Raw genomic sequence first — 24,651 nt, forward strand, 5'->3', positions numbered from 1 at the left:
GCTGCTACTCACTGAGCCTCCAGGGACATCGGCATCAATGGCTGTGTGTGTTAAGATATCTAATAGAATAATCATAATAAATTGCACACCCAAATTACAAGGGAGATGTCTTTGGCCCCGCCCACTTGGCCCTCAGGGGGTTGGCCAGATACATACCTGGCCCTCAGAGCAAAGAAAGAGGGCCCCCACCCCAGGATTCTGTCTGGAGAGCGGCAGAGAGTCCAAGTGCAAGAAAAGGAGACAGAAGCAGGGGAGTGGGAGTGGGTGTGGGGAGGAACTCCTGAGGACCCCCAGGTGAGGACCCCCACTAGAGCCAAGCATCCATTTTTCACAAGATACAAAGGATTCCCTTGTCAGTCAGTTCTGACTTCATGCATTGACTGGAAGGCAGCAGAAACCAGGTTGATTAATCTCCCAGAAATCATTTCCCTCCACATTTTGCATAGCTAGAAGGCTAGAGACTTATTTCTTCTCCTCTTCCTCCTCTTTCTTTTCAAAAAGATAGCTCATAGTCTGGGATGTGGTACAGTCCAGCTCTGGTTCCCTCCAAGACTCATCCATGCTTGCTCAGGGAACCATTCCCTCCCCGCGTCCTACAAATTCTGTAACAGAACAATGTATTTGCTTTCTAGGATTCACTAGAGCTTCTCATTCAGAAGGACAGAACTTGGCAGAAAACCAAAGGGTTCCTTCCGATCTCTCAGAGGCTTCCTGAGAGCACAGATGGATGAGCAAGACTCAGCTGGTCTTGGAGCAGGAAGAGGCCATGCCAACCAAACTGGGAGCAGTGGGGGAGTCTGGGAAAACTCTGTGCAGAAGATCCTGGGTGAGGAGGACACCCTCCGCTCAGAGGTGCAGAGCCAGCAGTTGAGGCAGTTCTGCTGCCAGGAGACCAAAGGACCCAGAGAGGTTTGCAGTCGACTCTACCACTTTTGCCACCAGTGGCTGAAGCCGGAAAGGCACACGAAAGCTGAGATGCTGGACCTGGTGATCTTGGAGCAGTTCCTGGCTGTCCTTCCCCCGGAGATGGAGAGCTGGGTGAGGGAATGCGGAGCGGAGACCAGTTCCCAGGCGGTGGCCCTGGCCGAAGGTTTCCTCCTGAGTCAGGCAGAGGAGAGAAAGCAGGTGAGAGAGACTTTCCTCTGGATACTCACATGGGGCTCCAAACAGGATGGAGAACATCCCATAATGCTCTACCGATAGCCTATATGTTCTCTGGGAGAGCATCCATGGAATGAGATCTGACACCCTTCAAGTCTTTGTCATTCTCTTTCTAATATTTCTCACCTTTCTCAGTTTTGAATCCTTATTGCTCTTTCAGGGAAAGGGTCATTTTTCAGAAATGGACCTGGATTCCTGTGAGGCAGAGAGGCCTCCGTTGGACACCAGAGAGAGGCCACTGGGTAAGGAGGAAGGTGGTTTTCCTACGTTTGGTCTCATTCTGTTGGTTTTCCAACTAATCTCTGGGTTCTTTTCATCTTGGTTTTTTTTTTTTAGGGGGGAGGACAGTGTTGGGAATTCTATTCCTCCCGTGCTGCAGACGTGTGGGATTGTTACATGTCACGTCTGTTTACATGCCAGCTCTGATTATTGGGTCTAGTGAGCGGAAAGGGAGATACGCTGTTTCCGCTATGTATTGCTTTTGCTTTTGCAGTTCTCTCTCCGAGGAAGGAAGACAGAGAGAGAAGCCATGTTTTTCTTTGTTCTATTACATTTGTTTTGGTGCTCAATAAATTTCTCCTCAAGGCTAAACTTCTGTTTGAACTCTGCTAGTCGTGTGCTCATGTCCCTGGATATGGGCCACATCAGCGTGACGGGAAACTGAAGTGATGGATCCTGGGCAACGCTCCGTTGGGAAAGGGGGGGGGGAGACACTGGCCAACAGACAGTTGGGAACAAGGGTCCAGAGGAGGGGAGATGTATTTCTGCACAACTAACATATGAAATGGGCACAAACATCCAAATGCTCTCAGCAGGTAAGGCTTTCTCAAAGGCCCATCTGTAGTTAGAGATGCCCTGCTTCACCTGCGAGAGAAGCAGGCACTCCTGGCGTCCTGCTTACCTTTTCTCTCTTGCAGGTGACAGAATGATGCTGGCAAGACCTCCTGATCAGGCTTTCCATGGGGGCAGAAGGGAAGCAGCGGCTGTGGAACCAGATCAGGTCAGGGGAAGCTGCCTTGTGGGGACAGAGGCTGAGGGATGGAGCAAGGTCATGGACGGGTTGGGCACAGAGGAATGGTGGGAGGAAGCAGCTGTGGAACCAGGAAGGGAAGATGGCTCAGAGCCCAAGGAAGTGGAGGTAGAAGAAGGATGGGTGGTCAGAGGGGGAAGAGGGAGAAGCCTGGGAAGAGGAGGTGTCAGATGATGAAGGGGTTACAGGGCTTAGTGAGCTGGGAGACTCTGTGGCAGAATGCAGTGCAGAATCAGAGGCAGAAGAGGGTGGAGGCGAGGGGGAGGAGGGAGGTCGAGAGGCAGAGGTGAGTCGGGAGAAGGAGGAGCCACTGGTGTCTCCCTCTCCTTCTGCCAGAAGCCATCCTCCCTGTTTGTCTTCTGAGAGCCAGGAGACGTCTGACAATGGAGGAGGAAAGGCAGGCTGCACACTGGCGCACTCTTTGATTGCTTGCAAGAAACCCCAGAGAGGAGGGGAATTGGAAAGCTGTGAGGAGCTGGGGGCCTTCACTCTCGGCAACTGCTTTGGTTGAGGAAAACCCTGTCATGGAATTCTGCTCAATATTGATCCAGAGCAGAACTCCAATGTATAGTTAGCAGAGTAAAAATAGACCAGAGGCAATTGTATTTCATTCGGCAGATCTTTACTCCCCCTCTCCACTGTCCCTCAGATCTTGTGGGGGGGCTGGACTATATTTTGGAAAAAAAGTGAACAAATTCCTATACCCCACAAATAACCCAGAGATTCATTTTAAATAAAAGGACACATTCTACTCATGTAAAAACACCAGGCAGGCCCCACAAATAACCCAGAGATGCATTTTAAATAAAAGCACACGTTCTACTCATGTAAAAACACACTGATCCCAGACCATCTGCAGGGGGAGTTGACTCCCGTGTAAGCTCCTCTTCGCTGGTAGTTAACCTTCACTCTCCCTGATTGCTTCCTTCCCTGGGAGTTGGCTCATTCATAACACATACACAACCGAGTTTTCTGTAGCAGATCATATTTCCCTTTTTCTTTTAGGGTCCATTGTGCTTTGAGGATGTCTCTGTTCATTTCACTGACGAGCAGTGGGCGTTGCTGGATCCTGACCAGAGAGCCCTGCATATGGACGTCATGGAGGAGAACCGTGGGATCGTGGCCTCTCTTGGTAAGGCTCCCTGTGGGATCTTAATATCTGCCTGGAAATTCAAAAAATACCTATGTGATGAACCTCATATATTTTCAGAGAGCTCAACAGCACCCCCTACAACACCTGGGAACCTAACACCCCCACCACCATCATTTTTATTATTTATACCCCGCCCATCTGGCTGAGTATAAGTTGCTGGGTTGAAAAGCAAATTACTATTTTTTCTGTGGACAATCTTCCTCCAGTTACAGGTAGGTAGCCGTGTTGGTCTGCCATAGTAAAAAAAAAAAAAAAAAAAATTCCTTCCAGTAGCACCTTAGAGACCAACTAAGTTTGGTCTCTTCCTCCAGTTTTTTGCCTTTTTATACCATGATCGGGCTGTTTTGCCATTGTCTGCTTAAAAACATTTTGCTTTCTCGCGCTGCTCCTTCTGTTTTTTTCCAGTGCATCCCTTTGCATCTCATAGGGAGTTCTGAAGTCTCTTCCTGAGTTTTGAAACTCTGGGTCCTTGCTGTGTTTCTCTAGAAACTCTTGTGCCTGACTCTCTGTCACTAATCTATATCTTTTCTTTCTGTAAGTTAAGGAAGCTCCTTCTGGGAATTCCCATTTGTAGTTTATCCCTGCTCCTCTAAGGATCGTTGTCAGAATTCCATATTTCCTTCTTCTAATTCTCGATTTGAATGGAATCTCTTTTAAAAAGTCAACTTTCTGTCCTTCAACCACCAGACCTACCTCATAGCTTTTTTGCATTACCGCATCTTTAACTTTTTTTTGTTACAAAAGTCAGAAGTACATCTGGTGGCTGTTTTCTCTCTCTCTCGAAGCTCTTGTTCGGACTCTGTAAATGTTGTCAATAAATTCTTCCTCCTTGGCCCCCATCCATTCCGCCAATATCCCACCCATATAGATAGCGAGGCCCTGTTCTTTTTCCCTCTCTGGTAACATCCTTATTCAAACCATATTTGCATTCAATCGTAATTGAAGAAGCAAGTTCTGCTGTTCAAGTTCATTTTGTCTCTCCATCAGGCCTCCCACTGCCCCAGCTAGGATCCCTTGATCCTCCCTTAAATCTTCAACCAACTGTGCTGTTTTGCCCCCAGTTTCCCCACCTTCACTTCTAAGGCATTTACTTTTTCTTCCCCCCCCCCAAAGAATTTATTGGATTTTAATAACAGAAATACGCAAAACACAAATACATACACTACAAAAATCACACAAAATACACACAAACAAAACAGTTATTTACTCATCCTTATCCTCTTTATAATCTTACGCTTGGGACTTCCTCACATCCTCTTTTGCGTTCATTTCTAATCTTCTTTAGTAACTTTGTAACATTGTAATATCTACTTTCTTACATCTAATCTTAATCTTACAATTATAATCCACATATCTTCAATCCTATATCTTATTATTATCAAATAAAGCATCAAATTCCACATCTCCACTTCTTTTATCCTCTCTTCTCTTAACTTTGTTATACTGTAGCCCATATTTCTTCTGATTCCAATTTCAAATATATAAAAAATCAACACATATTAACAAATGCCTAAGTATTTCTTCCATCTCATAGTCTGTTTCCCCTCTGGTTTTGGAGTACCGTGGTTAGCCTTTATAATATCCCCTTGAATTCATTCTTTACCCCACCCCCCTCCTAACCATCATCACCCTTCCCTCCCTTCTCATCCCCTGCCGGTCTCCCCCCCAACATTCTCTCAGTCCAGTTTCTTTTTTCTTCATGTTCAATTTTACTTCTTTCCCTTCTATTATTTCCTTCATTTGTAGCTTCCTCTCCTCCAGAATGTAGCAATCTTCCTGATGAACAGTTCCAGCAACTTTGTCACAAAGTATCTTCCCTCCACTCTCAGTTCCGTATTGTATTTTCCAGGATTGTTTGTCTCGAACCTCTGGGCTGCCACCCCAGGGGTTCTCTGTACTGTCCAAACTATGGGCTCCCCGCCTCTCATGCCAGGGGAGCCTTTCTTGTTTTCCACTTTGTGTATCTTTCCCTTCAGAAAAATCCTCTGGAACAACATTCTTTCCATCCTTTCCATCGAGTGGGTATATAGAACAGTTATGCAGAGTTGCTCCAATCTGAGCAAACTTGTCTAAAACATTCTATTGGCGTAGTTGCAGATCAAACAATATTCTTTCCTGGAGTGGTGTCATTGTTGAGTCTAACACTTCAAGGACACCGTGGGATTTGAGTAGGCAGGAAGTAATGGGGTCTCAGTATTTTTCCAGCTACGCAATCCAGACCAAAACCGCCATTCTTGCCTGACCCAGACTCCTTAACCAGAGGGTTAACGGTATCTCTCCTTTAACTTTATGGTCCGCAAGAAGAAATAAATCAAACTCTCAATCTTCCCCCCAAACAGCATTTTCTAAAGTATCCAAAATCAGCGTTAAACTTTAAAGCAAGCCTTAAGCAGCTCTAGTTTCCTTGACGTTACTTTGATCTTGCTGCTGTCAGAGAGAGACGGACGTCCTCATTTTAAATCTCTCTCCGTAAGCCCAATTTCAGCACTTTACGTTCAAATTGAGCTCCATACTTACAGAGTCCTTGTTTTAGGTCCAGATTGAGGGAAAGCGGAGCGCTCAAAATCCGGCAGATCCTGCTGCTTCGTGTCCTCGATTAGAGATGGCTTCTTCAGCGCCGTACCGGAGCCTCCCTCGCTCAAGCCTCCCTTTTACAAGGGTTGCTTGAGAGCGAGGGCGGCACATCTAGCGCCCGCTAGAAACCCAAGTCCACGGGACGCACCTCCCGTGGTTTTACGGAGCCCGCAGCACGATTGCAGTCACTCCAATCCCCGAGAACACCGGAGCTGTCTCAGAGCCGAGACAGCTCCCGACTGCTCGGAATGGCGCTCACACCGGAAGTCCAAGGCATTTACCTTTTCATCCAGTTTATCAAATTTATGTGATAGGACCTCCTTACTATTCTCTATATCTGACCTCACTTCCAAAAATTGCCTGTTCATAGATTCCTCCATTCCTTTCCTAAAATCTGCAAAATGTAATGTCATAAGTTCTGCAATATCTGGCTTAACTGCTTTTTCAATATCCTCTTGTGCTGATGATCTCCTTTTTTCAACTATTTTCTGTCTTACGGGCTCCTGTTTAGCTTTCTCTGCCATGTCTGTTCTAAAAAAAAAATCTGCTTCAAAACTCTTCTGGCTCAAGGTCAATACACCGTCTCATCTCTTTCTCACTCGTAGAATGCTAGAGTTGGAAGAGACCCCAAGGGCCATCCAGTCCAACGCCCTGCCAAGCAGGAAACACCATCAAAGCATTCCTGACAGATGGCTGTCAAGCCTCTGCTTAAAGACCTCCAAAGAAGGAGACTCCACCACACTCCTTGGCAGCAAATTCCACTGTCCAACAGCTCTCACTGTCAGGAAGTTCTTCCTAATGTTTAGGTGGAATCTTCTTTCTTGTAGTTTGAATCCATTGCTCCGTGTCCTCTTCTCTGGAGCAGCAGAAAACAACCTTTCACCCTCCTCTATATGACATGCTTTTATACATGGCTATCATATCACCCCTCAACCTTCTCTTCTCCAGGCTAAACATACCCAGCTCCCTAAGCCGTTCCTCATGGACTCTTGGACTTGTGTATGGAAATTCCCCCACAAGCCCTATCTTTAAACCAATATACCAATATATACAGAAAAATCTCACTTTAAAATAGTCTTAAATGATTCAAAATAATCCCAAAGAGAAAAGAAAAGAAAAGGAACAACAAATCAAATATCTTTAATACGGTCTAAGACCAAAGAACGAAAAGGAACAACAAAAGTATATACAATGTAAAGAAAAAGCCTGGAAGTTACCACAGTCATAAAGAGAATGTTGTGCTGTTTTTCTTAGTGATGGTCAAGTGTGTGTGTGTGTGTGTGTGTGTGTGTGTTTTTAAAAAGCTCTGGTCATAGTTTGTAATCCAAAATTCTCCAGACAAAAAGTAAAATTATAATGCAACTTGTATTTATAATTGAAATGGTATTTATAATCCAATATATACTGTTCTTTTCAATTGTAATTCCACTATATGGCCCTGCTCATTTACAGTCCTTTTTCCGTTCCTACTCCCACTCTTCCAGGCACTCTGCCTCCCTGAGATTTCTCCCAGTTTTAGCAGAGTGTTCTGCTAAGCTTCAGTAGGATTTGCAAACATCCTTGGTCCCTTTTATTATTTTATTTTATTTTCCAATCTTTAATCTACTTCATAAAGCTTGGCTTTCCCATCCATAGATATAAAAAATACTCCACTCCATCCATAAGGATTCCACTTAAGGTTCAAAAGAGCAACAGTTCAGATCTTACTCCTTGTATCCAGGAAAGAGCTACCATATTTTTCACTCCATAAGACACACCTAGTTTTTAGAGGAGGAAAGGGGGAAAGCCCTGCTTTTTTGAGGATCAGCTGAAAGTGGTGCAGCTTTTTTTGCAAAGGGAAAAGTCCTGCTTTTTTTGAGGATCAGCTGAAAGTGCTTCTAGTCCTACAGCCATTTCTACAGACAGTTTCCAGACAGATAATCTAATCAGCCACTTACATGTTGCTGGGGAAACAAACAGTCTCCTTCTGCATTCAACAATGGAGGCCTGGGGGCTGGAAAGGGAGCCTTATCTCTCTCCCGATCACTTGCTGAACAGCTGCTCAACGGCTTCCTTTCAACACCCCCTTCTCTCTTTGTCAAAAAAAAAGAGCACGATCTGCTTTTGGCCTGAAGGCAATTCAGCTCCAGGGACCATGCATTCACTCCATAAGACGCACAGACATTTCCTCTTACTTTTTAGGAGGAAAAAAGTGTGTCTTATGGAGCGAAAAATATGGTAATTTGTTAATAAATAGCTTGGTGCAGTTATAAAGTAACAAAAGACTGATGTGTTTCCAAGTGTCCGTGAGCGCAGCGAGTTTCTTCTTTGCTCGGCTGGTTCCCTCAAGATCCTGCTAATCTGTGGGGCTTTTTAAGGGGGGTGCCTACCCCTAGCACACACCCCTGTCACTCAGAAAGCCCAGTAACGGTAGTCTCTTAAGCGGACGACTCGTTCCACACCATTTCCCTTTGCAAACAAACCGGAAGCCCCATTTGTTCCTGTCTCTAATCCCTTTTTGTTTCCATTGCAGATTGTAAAGAATTGAAAATCAAGAAAAAGGGTGACAAAGACAAAATCCCCAGAGAGGAGAAGCTAGGTAAAAATTTGGAGTGTGGAGAGAGCTGCAGTCAGAGCTCCAATTCCACTTCCCATCAACAAAATCTCATTGGAAAGAAACTCTATCAGTGCATGGAATGTGGAAAGAGCTTCAGTAAGAGCTCCTCTCTCACTTCTCATCAGAGAATTCATACAGGGGAGAAACCTTATCAGTGTGTGGAATGTGGAAAGAGCTTCAGTCAGAACTCCTCTCTCACTAAGCATCAGAGAATTCATACAGGGGAGAAACCATATCAATGTGTGGAATGTGGAAAGAGCTTCCGTTTCAGCACCGAGCTCACTTCACATCAGAGAATTCATACAGGGGAGAAACCCTACCAGTGTTTGGAATGTGGAAAGAGCTTCAGTCAGAGCTCCTCTCTCACTTCTCATCAGAGAATTCATACAGGGGAAAAACCCTATCACTGCTTTGAATGTGGAAAGAGCTTCAGTCAGAGCTCCTCTCTCACTTCTCATCAGAGAATTCATACAGGGGGAAAACCCTATCAGTGTGTGGAATGTGAAAAGAACTTCAGTACAAGCTCCCATCTCACTAAGCATCACAGAATTCATTCAGGGGAGAAACACTATCAGTGCGTGGAATGTGGAAAAGACTTCAGTAAGAGCTCCTCTCTCACTTCCCATCAAATGATTCATACAGGGGAGAAACCCTATAAGTGTATGGAATGTGGAAAGAGCTTCAGGAAGAGCTCCGATCTCATTTCCCATCAAAGAATTCATACAGGGGAGAAACCCTATCAGTGTGTGGAATGTGGAAAGAGCTTCCGTTACAATAAAAGTCTCACTTCCCATCAAATGATTCATACAGGGGAGAAACCGTATAAGTGTGTGGAATGTGGAAAGGACTTCAGTCAGAGCTCCTCTCTCACTTCTCATCAGAGAATTCATAGAGGAGAGAAACCCTATCAGTGCGTGGAATGTGGAAAGAGCTTCAGTACGAGCTCCAATCTCACTAATCATCACAGAATTCATACAGGGGAGAAACCCTATCAGTGTGTGGAATGTGGAAAGAGCTTCCGTTACAATAAAAGTCTCACTTCCCATCAAATGATTCATACAGGGGAGAAACCCTATCAGTGTGTGGAATGTGGAAAGGACTTCAGTAAGAGATCCTCTCTCACTTCTCATCAGAGAATTCATACAGGAGAGAAACCCTATCAGTGCGTGGAATGTGAAAAGAGCTTCAGTACGAGCTCCAATCTCACTAATCATCACAGAATTCATACAGGGGAGAAACCCTATAAGTGTGTGGAATGTGGAAAGAGCTTCAGTCAGAGCTCGAAACTCACTTCCCATAAAAGAATTCATACAGGGGAGAAACCCTATCAGTGTGTGGAATGTGGAAAGAACTTCAGTAAGAGCTCCTATCTCACTTCCCATCAAATAATTCATACAGGAGAGAAACCCTATCAATGCGTGGAATGTGGAAAGAGCTTCTGTTACAATAAAAGTCTCACTTCCCATCAAATGATTCATACAGGGGAGAAACCCTATCACTGCTTTGAATGTGGACAGAGCTTCCGATACAGAAAGAGTCTCACTTCTCATCAAAAATTTCATACAGGGGAGAAACCCTATCAGTGCGTGAAATGTGGCAAACTCTTCACTGAGAGTTCCCATCTCACCTTCCATGAAAGAATTCATGTGGGGGAGAAACGCTATCAGTGTGCAGAATGTGGGAAGAGCTTTACTGTGAGAAGAGATTTCCTAGTACATCAGAGGATTCACAGTGGAGAGAAACCATTTCAGTGCCAAGAGTGTGGAAAGAGCTTCAGTCACATCTCCTCTCTCACTTTCCATCAAAGAACACATACAGGGGAGAAACCCTATCAGTGTGTGGAATGTGGAAAGAGCTTCTATCAGAGCCCCCATCTCACTTCCCATCAAAGAATTCACACAGGGGAGAAACCATATCACTGCTTTGAATGTGGAAAGAGCTTCAGAACAAGCTCCAGTCTCAATTCCCATCAAATAATTCACAGAGGGGAGAAACCCTATCATTGTTTGGAATGTGAGAAGAGCTTCCGTCGCAGCTCCGAACTCACTTCCCATCAAAGAATTCATACAGGGGAGAAACCCTATCTGTGTGGAATCGTAGAATCGTAGAATTGTGGAGTTGGAAGTGACCTCTGGTGTCATCTGGTCCACCCCATGTGAAGCAGCAATTGCAACTAAAGCAGCCATGACAGGTGACCATCCAACTTAATAAAACCTGAAAGGATGGAGATTCCAACACCTTCCAAGGGAGCCCATTACACTAACAGCTCCTGCTGTCAAAAAGTTCTTCCTCATGTTCATCCAAATGTCAAGGACCAAATGGAGCAAACAGCATGTAGACCTAGTGGTGGGAAGAAAAAATCCTTAAATAAGAGACTCGGGGGAATGATCAATGGTCTTCAGCGTCTGTACACTAATACACAGAGAATGGGAAATAAACAAGATGAACTTGAGCTCTTGGTACAGCAAACTAAATACAACATAATAGGCAACTCTAAAACCTGGTGGGATGAATCTCATGATTGGAATGTAGTAATAGAGGGATACAATCTATTTCAGAGAAATAGACCAAACAGGAAAAGAGCAGGAGTGGCATTATATGTCAGGGATGTGTATACCTGTGAAGAGATCCAGGATTTACTACAGATCCCCAAGACAAACTGAGGACACAGATGATGCCTTCCTGGAACAGATGACCAAGCATTCAAAAGGAAGTGAGATAGCAGTACTGGGGGATTTCAACTATCCTGATATTTGTTGGATGTCAAACTCAGCCAAGAGCATAAGGTCAAACAGATTCCTGACTAGCCTTGCAGACAATTTCATTGTCCTGAAAGTGGAAGAAGCAACAAGAGGTTCAGCCATTTTAGATCTGGTCTTAACCAATAGTGATGACTTGGTAAGTGGGGTAGAAGTGGCAGGATCATTAGGTGGGAGTGATAATGCTCTTCTGGAGTTTATCATACAGCAGAAAGGAGCAACCAAGAATACAAAGACTCAAATTCTAGACTTTAAGAAAGCCAACTTCAATAAACTTAGGGAAACGCTGGGTGTGATCCCATGGTCAGTAATACTATAGGGGAAGGGAGTTCATGATGGATGGGAGTTTGTTAAAAGGGAGATATTTAAAGCACAACTTCAAGCAGTACCAATGAGACGAAAACATGGAAGGTGCCTAAAGAAGCCATGGTGGCTATCTAAAGAATGTTTAACTGAGTTAAGATTTAAAAGGGATATGTACAGAAAATGGAAAAAGGGGGAAACCACCAGAGAGGAATTCAAACAAGTAGTGTAGAGACAAAGTGTAGAGACAGAGTCAGAAAAGCTAAAGCACAGAATGAACTCAGGCTTGCTAGAGAGGTTAAAAGCAATAAAAAGGGCTTTTATGGGTATGTCCATAGCAAAAGGAAACAGTGGGGTCAGAGGAGAAGATGGTGAAATGTGAACAGGGGACAGAAAGGGCAGAACTCCTCAATGCCTTCTTTGCCTCAGTCTTCTCCAAAAAAGAAAACAATGCCCGACCTGAAGAATATGGAGCAGATGATTCAGCAGGGGAAACAAAGCCCAGAATAAGTAAGGAGGTAGTACAAGAATACTTGGCTAGTTTTGTTGTTGTTGTTCAGTCGTTCAGTCGTGTCCGACTCTTCGTGACCCCATAGACCAGAGCACGCCAGGCACGCCTATCCTTCACTGCCTCTCGCAGTTTTGCCAAACTCATGTTAGTAGCTTCGAGAACACTGTCCAACCATCTCATCCTCTGTCGTCCCCTTCTCCTTGTGCCCTCCATCTTTCCCAACATCAGGGTCTTTTCTAGGGAGTCTTCTCTTCTCATGAGGTGGCCAAAGTACTGGAGCCTCAACTTCAGGATCTGTCCTTCTAGTGAGCACTCAGGGCTGATTTCTTTGAGAATGGATAGGTTTGATCTTCTTGCAGTCCATGGGACTCTCAAGAGTCTCCTCCAGCACCATAATTCAAAAGCATCAATTCTACGGCGATCAGCCTTCTTTATGGTCCAGCTCTCACTTCCGTACATTACCACTGGGAAAACCATAGCTTTAACTATACGGACCTTTGTCGGCAAGGTGATGTCTTTGCTTTTTAAGATGCTGTCTAGGTTTGTCATTGCTTTTCTCCCAAGAAGCAGGTGTCTTCTAATTTCGTGACTGCTGTCGCCATCTGCAGTGATCATGGAACCCAAGAAAGTGAAATCTCTCACTGCCTCCATTTCTTCCCCTTCTATTTGCCAGGAGGTGATGGGACCAGTGGCCATGATCTTTGTTTTTTTGATGTTGAGCTTCAGACCATATTTTGCGCTCTCTTCTTTCACCCTCATTAAAAGGTTCTTTAATTCTTCCTCACTTTCTGCCATCAAGGTAGTATCATCAGCATATCTGAGATTGTTGATATTTTTTCCGGCAATCTTAATTCCGGCTCGGGATTCATCCAGTCCAGCCTTTCGCATGATGAATTCTGCATATAAGTTAAATAAGCAGGGAGACAATATACAGCCTTGTCGTACTCCTTTCCCAATTTTGAACCAATCAGTTGTTCCATATCCAGTTCTAACTGTAGCTTCTTGTTCCACATAGAGATTTCTCAGGAGACAAATGAGGTGATCCGGCACTCCCATTTCTTTAAGAACTTGCCATAGTTTGCTGTGGTCGACACAGTCAAATGCTTTTGCGTAGTCAATGAAGCAGAAGTAGATGTTTTTCTGGAACTCTCTAGCTTTCTCCATAATCCAGCGCATGTTTGCAATTTGGTCTCTGGTTCCTCCGCCCCTTCGAAATCCAGCTTGCACTTCTGGGAGTTCTCGGTCCACATACTGCTTAAGCCTGCCTTGTAGAATTTTTAGCATAACCTTGCTAGCGTGTGAAATGAGTGCAATTGTGCGGTAGTTGGAGCATTCTTTGGCACTGCCCTTCTTTGGGATTGGGATGTAGACTGATCTTCTCCAATCCTCTGGCCACTGCTGAGTTTTCCAAACTTGCTGGCATATTGAGTGTAGCACCTTAACAGCATCCTCTTTTAAAATTTTAAATGGTTCAGCTGGAATATCATCACTTCCACTGGCCTTGTTGTTAGCAAGGCTTTCTAAGGCCCATTTGACTTCACTCTCCAGGATGTCTGGCTCAAGGTCAGCAACCACATTACCTGGGGTGTATGAGACCTCCATATCTTTCTGGTACAATTCCTCTGTGTATTCTTGCCACCTCTTCTTGATGTCTTCTGCTTCTGTTAGGTCCTTTCCACTTTTGTCCTTAATTGTGGTAATCTTTGTATGAAATGTTCCTTTCATATCTCCAATTTTCTTGAACAAATCTCTGGTTTTCCCCATTCTGTTATTTTCCTCTATTTCTTTGCATTGCTCGTTTAGAAAGGCCCTCTTGTCTCTCCTTGCTATTCTTTGGAAATCTGCATTCAATTTCCTGTATCTTTCACGATCTCCCTCGCATTTTGCTTGTCTTCTCTCCCCCGCTATTTGTAAGGCCTCATTGGACAGCCACTTTGCTTTCTTGCATTTCTTTTTCATTGGGATGGTTTTCGTTGCTGTCTCCTGTATGATGTTACGAGCCTCCATCCACAGTTCTTCAGGTACTCTATCCACCAAATCTAAATCCTTGAACCTGTTCTTCACTTCAACTGTGTATTCATAAGGAATTTGATTTAGATTGAATCTTACTGGCCCAGTGGTTTTTCCTACTTTCTTCAGTTTAAGCTGGAATTTTGCTATAAGAAGCCGATGATCTGAGCCACAGTCAGCTCCAGGTCTTGTTTTTGCTGAGTGTATACAGCTTCTCCATCTTTGGCTGCAGAGAATATAATCAATCTGATTTCGGTGTTGCCCATCTGGTGATGTCCATGTGTAGAGTCGTCTCTTGTGTTGTTGGAAAAGAGTGTTTGTGATGACCAGCTTGTTCTCTTGACAGAACTCTATTAGCCTTTGCCCTGCTTCATTTTGATCTCCAAGGCCAAACTTGCCAGTTGTTCCTTTTATCTCTTGACTCCCTACTTTAGCATTCCGATTCCCTATAATGAGAAGAACATCCTTCTTTGGTGTCATTTCTATAAGGTGTTGTAAGTCTTCATAGAATTGGTCAATTTCAGTTTCTTCAGCACTGGTAGTTGGTGCATAAACTTGGATTACTGTGATGTTAAAAGGTCTGCCTTGGATTCGTATCGAGATCATTCTATCATTTTTTTAAATTGCATCCCAGTACAGCTTTCGCCACTCTTTTGTTGACTATGAGGGCCACTCCATTTCTTTTACGGGATTCCTGCCCACAGTAGTAGATATGATAGTCATCCGAACTGAATTCGCCCATTCCTGTCCATTTTAGTTCACTGATGCCTCGGATGTCAATGTTTATTCTTGCCATCTCATTTTTGACCACATCCAGCTTACCAAGGTTCATGGTTCTTACATTCCAGGTTCCTATGCAATACTTTTCTTTACAGCATTGGACTTTCCTTTCGCTTCCAGGCATATCCGCAGCTGAGTATCCTTTCGGCTTTGGCCCAGCCGCTTCATCAGCTCTGGATCTACTTGTACTTGTCCTCCGCTCTTCCCCAGTAGCATGTTGGACGCCTTCCGACCTGAGGGGCTCATCTTCCAGCGTCATATCTTTTATAAGCCTGTTGTCTTTGTCCATGGAGTTTTCTTGGCAGGGATACTGGAGCGGCTTTGCCAGTTCCTTCTCCAGGTGGATCACGTTTGGTCCAAACTCTCTACTATGACCTGTCCATCATGACCTGTCCATAGCTTCCCTGAGTAATTCAAGCCCCTTCGCCACGACAAGGCAGTGATCCATGAAGGGCCGGATTCAAGTCTCCAGGGCCGGATGAACTACATCCAAGAGTATTCAAATAACTGGCAGAGATGATTTCAGAACCACTGGCAGTAATCTTTGAGAATTCCTGGAGAACAGGCGAAGTCCCAGCAGACTGGAGGAGGGCAAATGTTGTCCCTATTTTCAAAAAGGGGAAAAGAGAGGACCCAAACAATTACCACCCAGTCAGCTTGACATCAATACCAGGAAAGATTCTAGAGCAGATCATTAAGCAAACGGTCTGTGAGCACCTAGAAAGGAATGCTGTGATCACTAAAAGTCAGCATGGGTTTCTGAAAAATATGTCATGTCAGACCAATCTGATCTCATTTTTTTGACAGAATTACAAGCCTGGTAGATGAAGGGAACGCTGTGGATGTAGCCTATCTTGATTTCAGCAAGGCCTTTGACAAGGTGCCCCATGATATTCTTGTAAAGAAGCTGGTAAAATGTGGGCTAGACAATGCTACCATTCAGTGGATTTGTAACTGGCTGACTGACCGAACCCAAAGGGTGCTCATCAATGGCTCCTCTTCATCCTGGAGAGAAGTGACTAGTGGGGTGCCACAGGGTTCTGTCTTGGGCCCAGTCTTATTCAACATCTTCATCAATGACTTGGATGATGGACTTGAGGGCATCCTGATCAAGTTTGCAGATGACACCAAATTGGGAGGGGTGGCTAATACCCCAGAGGACAGGATCGCACTTCAAAATGACCTTAACAGATTAGACAACTGGGCCAAAGCAAACAAGATGAATTTTAACAAGGAGAAATGTAAAGTACTACACTTGGGCAAAAAAAAATGAAAGGCACAAATACAGGATGGGTTACACCTGGCTTGAGAGAAGTACATGTGAAAAGGATCTAGGAGTCTTGGTAGACCACAAACTTGACATGAGTCAACAGTGTGATGCAGCAGCTAAAAAAGCCAATGCAATTCTGGGCTGCATCAATAGGAGTATAGCATCTAGATCAAGGGAAGTAATAGTACCACTGTATTCCGCTCTGGTCAGACCTCACCTGGAATACTGTGTCCAGTTCTGGGCACCACAGTTCAAGAAGGATACTGACAAGCTGGAACGTGTCCAGAGGAGGGCAACCAAAATGGTCAAAGGCCTGGAAACAATGCCTTACGAGGAACGGCTTAGGGAGCTGGGTATGTTTAGCCTGGAGAAGAGAAGGTTAAGGGGTGATATGATAGCCATGTTCAAATATATACAAGGATGTCATATAGAGGAGGGTGAAAGGTTGTTTTCTGCTGCTCCAGAGAAGCGGACACGGGGCAATGGATTCAAACTACAAGAAAGAAGATTCCACCTAAACATTAGGAAGAACTTCCTGACAGTGAGAGCTGTTCAGCAGTGGAATTTGCTACCAAGGAGTGTGGTGGAGTCTCCTTCTTTGGAGGTCTTTAAGCAGAGGCTTGACAGCCATCTGTCAGGAATGCTTTGATGGTGTTTCCTGCTTGGCAGGGGGTTAGACTGGATGGCCCTTGTGGTCTCTTCCAACTCTATGATTCTATGATATTCTTGTAAAGAAGCTGGTAAAATGTGGGCTAGACAATGCTATCATTCAGTGGATTTGTAACTGGCTGACTGACCGAACCCAAAGGGTACTCATTAATGGCTCCTCTTCATCCTGGAGTGAAGTGACTAGTGGAGTGCCACAGGGTTCTGTCTTGGGCCCAGTCTTATTCAACATCTTTATTAATGACTTGGATGATGGGCTTGAGGGCATCCTGATCAAGTTTGCAGATGACACCAAATTGGGAGGGGTGGCTAATACCCCAGAGCACAGGATCACACTTCAAAATGACCTTAACAGATTAGAGAACTGGGTCAAAGCAAACAAGATGAATTTTAACAGGGGAAAATGTAAAGTACTACACGGGCAAAAAAAAAAAAAAAAATGAAAGGCACAAATACAGGATGGGTGACACCTGGATTGAGAGCAGTACATGTGAAAAGGATCTAGGAGTCTTGGTAGACCATAAACTTGACATGAGTCAACAGTGTGATGCAGCAGCTAAAAAAGCCAATGCAATTCTGGGCTGCATCAATAGGAGTATAGCATCTAGATCAAGGGAAGTAATAGTACCACTGTATTCCGCTCTGGTTAGACTTCACCTGGACACGGTGTCCAGTTCTGGGTACCACAGTTCAAGAAGGATACTGACAAGCTGGAATGTGTCCAGAGGAGGGCAACCAAAATGGTCAAAGGCCTGGAAACGATGCCTTATGAGGAACGGCTTAGGGAGCTGGGTATGTTTAGCCTGGAGAAGAGAAGGTTAAGGGGTGATATGATAGCCATATTCAAATATATAAAAGGATGTCATACAGAGGAGGGAGAAAGGTTGTTTTCTGCTGCTCCAGAGAAGCGGACAGGGGGCAATGGATTCAAATTACAAGAAGGAAGATTCCACCTAAACATTAGGAAGAACTTCCTGACAGTAAGAGCTGTTTGACAGTGGAATTTGCTGCCAAGGAGTGGGGTGGAGTCTCCTTCTTTGGAGGTCTTTAAGCGGAGGCTTGACAGCAATCTGTCAGGATGGTACTCTAGTTACTCTAGGATTCTATGTTTAGTCAGAATCTCCGTTCCTTTAACTTGAAGCCATTGGTTGATGTCCTGCCCTCTGGAGCAGGAAAAAAACAAGTTTGCTCTATCTTCCATTGTTTATAGTTTTATTGTGTATTTTGTGTTTTTATAGTGTGATTTTATGTTGGGAACTCTCTGAGACCTGTGGGAATAGGGTGGTATACAAAATCAATCAATAGATTCTTGGTTGACATCCTCTGCACATGTTTCAGCTTGTTAATATCTCTTTTTATTATTTATAAAAGTTATGTTCTGCCCTTCATCCAAAGTACAGGTGGGTAGCCGTGTTGGTCTGCCATAGTCGAAACAAAATAGGAAATTCTTTCCAGTAGCACCTTAGAGACAAACTGAGTTTGTTCTTGGTATGAGCTTTCGTGTGCATGCACACGAAAGCTCATACCAAGAACAAACTCAGTTGGTCTCTAAGGTGCTACTGGAAAGAATTTCCTATTTTGTTCCTTCATCCAAAGGTTTCAGTAATGGTTCTTTGTCATCCTGGGAAGAAGTGAGGTGCTCAACTTCTTTATCAAAGATTTCTATGGAGGAATTCAGGGGATGCTGATCAAATTTTCAGGTGAAGCAAACTGGGAGGAGCAGCTAATGCCACCAATGACAGAATTGGGATTCAAAAGGATTGGAGAACCGGGCCCAAGCTCACAAAATGAATTTCAATAGGGAGAAAAGTAAATGTTTAGGCAGGAAAAACCAAATGCACCAATATAAGAGAGGGATTTGATGGACAGCAGAGTCTGGGGATGCAGTGCCTGAGAATTCCACCAGAGAGCTAGAGGTCCTCTCTGATTGGCTACCTCGACAGCCAGCCAGAGAGAAGGGGGTGGAACTAGGACTTTGGGTGGGAAAATAAAAGAGAGGGAGTCGGAGAGGGCTGGATTTGAGATGGGAGAGAGGGTGGGAGAGGGTTTTACGGAGGGAGAACCGGCTCTGATCCTCCGTGAGGAGAATAGCTATAGAGCCAGAGGAATATCTATAGAGTCAAACGTGTCGGTTTGCATTTCTTAGTACAGAAAGTATTGATCTGATTGATCCTATTCCAGTGAATTCAAGAAGGTTCTCGAAGCTTCTCTGTGTGTGAGAAACAAGACGCACAAGGTTCCTGAAAGGATTTTGAAAATGGATACCGATTTCACGCTATTGCCGCTTCTTTAAGCCAGGAACAGTTTGATCATTTAAATGAGACCCCACATGCTTTGCTGGGTGTGCATAATGATTCATGAAAATAAATTTCTACAGCTATCTCTAGTACTACTTTGCAACAAATGGCTATTACTTTGTTGGAAAATATAAAGATTGCATTATTAGGTAATCATGCTAATATGTTTGTGGAAATAGGAAATCTTGAAAGTATATTATATACAGATTATTTTGAGTGGTTTAGATTAACTGATTATCAGATTATTAATGATGTATGGAAAGTAGAATTATTATCACTTGAACATAGTAGAATACGTAATACCACAATATGTATTACCGTGTTTCTCCTAAAATAAGACACCGTCTTATATTTTTTTTCGCTCAACAAAACACAGTATGGCTTATTTTCAGGGGATGTCTTATTTTAACCGTGTCGCATCGGTACGCTGCATAGCCACGCCTCCCCAGGCTGTTTTAATGGGATGTACCACGTCACTATGGCTTATTTTCGGGGTATGGCTTATTTTTGGGGAACGGCTTATATTTCGCAAATGCATAGAAATCCTGCTATGGCTTATTTTATGGCTATGGCTTATTTTAGGAGAAACAGGGTATGTTACGCCTTGTTGTGGTATTGGGTCAACCCAAGTGGTGCTGCTGACCGGCACTGCAATCAATCACCTTTACGATCTTCTCCGACATCAATGGCGCCCAGGCACACTTCTGCTGCGCTCTGAGCGTTCTTCAGTAGCAGAGTGAAACACAGCGATGGGATGGCTTGTTGAGGTCTGCTCCGTGGCGTCTTGCAATAACTTGACAGACGCCAGTGCTACTAATCTAACTAAGCTTTATTTAGTAGCACACACACAAGTCCTACAGACTCGAGCTGCATGTCTGCAGCAAACAAAGAAATCACATTCAGCAGTAACAATAGCAGTAAGCAGGCTAAGGGGAAAGTGAAACCAAACCTCCCCTTTTCTAGACAAAGGAAAAGTGCCTGTATTACAGTGGGCAAGGCTCCCAGGATCAGAACGCCTCTTGCATCATTAACTCTAAGATGCCCAGAAAACCTGACACACCTTTACCTATGATTGTTAATGATATATTTTGGGTTCCTTATTTTCTTTCTCATAAGGTGTTATGTTCTAATGTTTTGAATCATAAGGATAATGTTACAGTTTATATCTGTAGGTGTGAATGATGGGGGAAAGGATATATGTCTGCTCAACACATTTTGAACAAAGTGAACCTTGTGTGTTTGATGTTAGTGATGGAATCTGTCAATTACAAAAGATGGGTAATGATACTTTTATTCAAGATACTGGGATTGGATGCTTATGTGTTACTACTGTGGACCCTGAATTGTGGTCAGATGGAACTCTCACCTGAATTGATAAATATCAGGAATGCAAATGTAATGTAACCTATGTGCAAAATTTGAGAACTGGTAATAGCATGTTGGAAACGATTAAAGATTCTGTGTATTTGCCATTAAACCTATCTAGTTTTGATATTTCTATAGGACCCGACTATCAGAAGTTAATGACATTGTTATTGCATAATGATTAAATGCGAAAACATTTGGAACAACATGCTTGGAATACAAAAAAGGCATTTGTAAAAATACAATATGAAAATAGAGAATTTGCTGATGAAGAATCTAGCCTTACGGAATATCATTGGTGGGATATATTTAAAGGCTATTCTCCAAAGGCTTCGGCTTTCTTACATCTATTGAAACATCCTATTGTAATTATTCTGTTGATATTATTCAGTGTAATTGGGTATGCATTTTGCTTAAACGCTTAAAGAATCTGCAGACACGATTGAATACTGTCTTAGAATATTTACATATTGATTTTAAAGTGTGGGGTATAAATAAATTTACACGTCAAGAGGGGGAGATATGTAATGAACGGTATGGTTTGTATGGGCCTGAGACGGCTGAAGAACACCACAAAATGCTGTTGATGAACGATCAGTGAACTGTGTTGATCAAAGAGCTAATGGAATGTGCATGTTGTGGCCAAAGCAATATGTTACGAACGGTCCATGCAAGGAGGAATGAAGACTGGCTATACAACATCAGTTTCGATCAATAAGAGTTGTGATACGCCAAAAGCTAAACAACATCAGTTTCAAATAATAACAGTTTTAAAATACCAAGAACATGCCGAGGACGAAAGAATGCCAAGATTCAGATGAACAACAAGGAAAGTATAAAAGGTGAGACTCTCCAATTTGGAGTGTGCGGCAGACGCAGTCAGGATTCTGCTATCTGGTCACCCATAACTCTTGCTGAACCTGATCAATTCAGTAGAGAGAGTGGTGAGTATGGATGCAAGAATGTGAGTGTGACTGAACGTTCCACTGTCTTGTTATATGTATTTCATGGTACTCAATAAAGTAGTCAAAGAGCACTTCCCAAGAATCACCCTGTGGAGATGCTCATCCTCAAAGGACCAGAAACACCACAAAGCAGTGTCACCACCCCTAACTCAGAGGACACCGTGGTCAATGGAATTATTATTATTATTATTATTATTATTATTATTATTATTATTATTATTATTTTATTAATTTGTGAACACTCATCATCATGGCAAGCTCTGTCCATGGATCAGCACCCAGGACCAGATTCTCAGATGGGCCATCAAGATATTTTGTCATGTTAACACCTCTATCCCAGGCGGCCAGTATTTTTCCACTGGCCCCCAATCTTTCCTTCAGTACTCCAAACAATCAGATTCCTACTATTTATTAATTTCAAGGTTTAGGGGTTCCCCTATAAGACCATGTTGTGATGGCCTGGGACTCGGGCTCAGACTCGGAACCAGAGGAGTCTCGGTCTGCACCAGATCCTCTGCCTCAGACATCATCTGAACCAGGCATCGGCAAGGTTATCCGGCCATGGGCCGGATCAAGCCCACGGAGAGCGTCCATGGGCCGGACATGTGCAGCACGATACTGGAAATCATGTCTGTGCATATCCGTGATGCCGGAAATCGTGCCTGCGCATGCCCAAACGACTGAAATTGCGCCTGTGCAGACACAATTTCTGGCGTCACAGACATGAGCAGGTGCGATTTCCGGCATCTCGCTGCAGACACGATTTCCAGCGCCGCTCAGCAAGTCGCCACGCCAGTTTAGTGTGGCACGCGGGGGGCTTGCCAAGTGGGTGGCTCAGTTGGCGGGCAACTCATGGGCTGGTAAAACGACCTTCATGGGCCGCATCTGGCGCCGGAAATCGCGCATGTGCAGACACAATTTCCGGTGTCACGGATATGAGCAGGCGCAATTTCCGGCATCTTGCTGTGCATGTCCAGCGCTACGGACATGCGCAGACATGATTTCCAGCGCCGCTCGGCAAGTCATCCTGCCACGCCAGCAGGATATCAAATCCAAACTCTTCTTCTTCTTTAAATGCAAGAAGAAGAGTTTGGATATGATATCCCGCTTTATCACTACCCGAAGGAGTCTCAAAGCGGCTCACATTCTCCTTTCCCTTCCTCCCCCACAACAAACACTCTGTGAGGTGAGTGGGGCTGAGAGACTTCAGAGAAGTGTGACTAGCCCAAGGTCACCCAGCAGCTGCCTGTGGAGGAGCGGGGAAGCGAACCAGGTTCACCAGATTACAAGACTACTTAACCACTACAACACACTGGCTCTCACCAATGCAATCTTGCTTAATTTTCTGAAGATGTCTTCCATGTTTCCAAAGGGGAGAAAATTCTTCTAACGGGGCATGAAGTTGGGTTTTAAGAAAGAGGAGGAAATAACATTGTGTTCATTTCCTGAGAGAGGCTGGAAAAATGCCATCTCCATGTGGCGGCAGTAGGAGTGGAGGGAACATCCAAAAACGATGGAGGAGGGAACCACAGAGATGGCTCTATCCCACAAGGCTACACAATGAGCCAAGGGAAGAACATGGTAGTTGGTATCAGAATCTTGAGAGGTGGTGTGTCATTTGTCTACTTTTCATGTATTCTATGTTTTGGACGTCCCTGAGATCTCTTGATGAAGGGTGGTATATCTTTTTAAAAAATTAAATTTCCCCTAGTCCTACCCGCTCCCCTCCCACTCTCCCCTCTGGGCAGACCTTCCTTCTTCAGATCTTTATCCATGTACACAGTCTGTTCATTTGAGCTTGTATGTTAGGGTTGGCTTCCCCCCTTTCTATCCAATTCCTGTAAAATGCCCATTCATTTGTGATTATTTGTGGCCCTTGTGGTCTCTTGCAACTCCTCTCTCTCCACTCCTGAATTCGAGGAGGAGGTTCCTTTCCTCCTGCAAGCTGTTCCTCCGGCTTCTGACAAAGGGAGGGAGAGGCTAACCAAGTGCCTCACCCCCAAAAGCATATCTGGGCATTGGCGTAGCCCCCCTAAATCCATAAAAAAGAATAAAAATCTGATGTTCTGCCAACCGAGAGAGGACTTGGCTTTGTAAGGGTTAAAGGGAACCGAGCTGCCTTCCTAGAGAGGCCAGGAAGCGAGAGAGAGGAGGCCAGGTCCTCCAGAGCCCAGGCCCCTCCCTCTCCTGCAAGGGCTGCCTGGCTGTCCCCTCCTGGGATCTGGTGAGTGGGGAGGCGGTGGGGGTCCCAGGGCTGCAGCAGGGGAGGGGGCCAGCCTGGGGGGGGGCCTGGTCTGCTCATGCAGGGGGAGGAGAGAGAGGGGCCTGCCAGGGAGGGGCCAGGTCTGCCACGCTCTCCTCCCGGGAGATCACAGGATCCCAAATAATGGATCCCACGAAATCTCCCTTCTTCAAACAAAGAACTTTAACTCTGTGTGACTTCGCTCAGCGTCATTGCACAACAGAGGAAACATGGGCAAAGGGTTTTCCAAAGGTGGACGAGGAAGGAAGGAAAGGGGGGAGAGAAAGGGCAGGAATAAAGAGAGGGATCCCAGCCCATAGTCTGGCTGCTGCATTGCAAACCAGTTTCCCAGTGTCTCCAAGGGCAGCTCCACACGGAGGCCACTGCAGCAATCCCCTCGCACCCAGAGCAGGGCATCCCAGGACCACATCCTCTCTGGCCCAAAGGGATTGTTGATGGAAAACCAGCCGAGCCGGAAATGGGCGCTCCTACTCACTGAGCCTCCAGGGACCTTGGCACCAATGGCTGTGTGTGTGTGTTAAGCAATCTAATAGAATAATAAATTTTCTGCCCTTCACCCTAAGCTTCAAGGGAGATATCTTTGGCCCTGCCCACTTGGCCCTCAGGGGTTTAATCAGATACATACCTGGCCCTCAGAGCAAAGAAAAAGGGAAGCGAAGTGGGGTTGGGGGGAGAGTAACTCCTGAGGAACCCCAGATGAGGACAAGAGCCAAGCCTCCATTTTTCACGAGATACAACTGATTCCCTTGTCATTTGGTTCTGACTTCATGCATTGACTGGAAGGCAGAGCGAACCAGGCTGATTCATCTCCCAGAAATCCCTTCAGTTGCCTCCACATTTTGCATTGCAATGGTCCTTCTAGGAGAGCTAGAGGCTGCTTTCTTCTTCTTCTTCTTCTTCTTCTTCTTCTTCTTCTTCTTCTTCTTCGGATAGCTCATGGTTTGGTCT

The 24,651-nt window shown here is 44.6% G+C and overlaps 1 protein-coding gene and 1 long non-coding RNA gene across 2 annotated transcripts in view; both read left to right on the forward strand.

Moving 5' to 3' along the window:
• Positions 1-24,651, forward strand: part of LOC117044870 — an 878,236-nt gene that overhangs the window by 771,263 nt on the left and 82,322 nt on the right. Inside the window, 1 exon segment of the mRNA XM_033145647.1 lies at positions 8,574-10,610. Within this exon segment, the coding sequence (XP_033001538.1) occupies positions 8,574-10,610 (2,037 nt within the window).
• On the forward strand, positions 1,089-2,262 carry LOC117044935. Its single transcript, XR_004426378.1, has 3 exons — positions 1,089-1,125; positions 1,322-1,403; positions 2,079-2,262. It is a non-coding gene; the product is annotated as an uncharacterized LOC117044935 (long non-coding RNA).

The sequence above is a fragment of the Lacerta agilis genome, chromosome 4 (genome assembly GCF_009819535.1).
Source record: "Lacerta agilis isolate rLacAgi1 chromosome 4, rLacAgi1.pri, whole genome shotgun sequence".
NCBI classification, from domain to species: Eukaryota; Metazoa; Chordata; class Lepidosauria; order Squamata; family Lacertidae; genus Lacerta; species Lacerta agilis.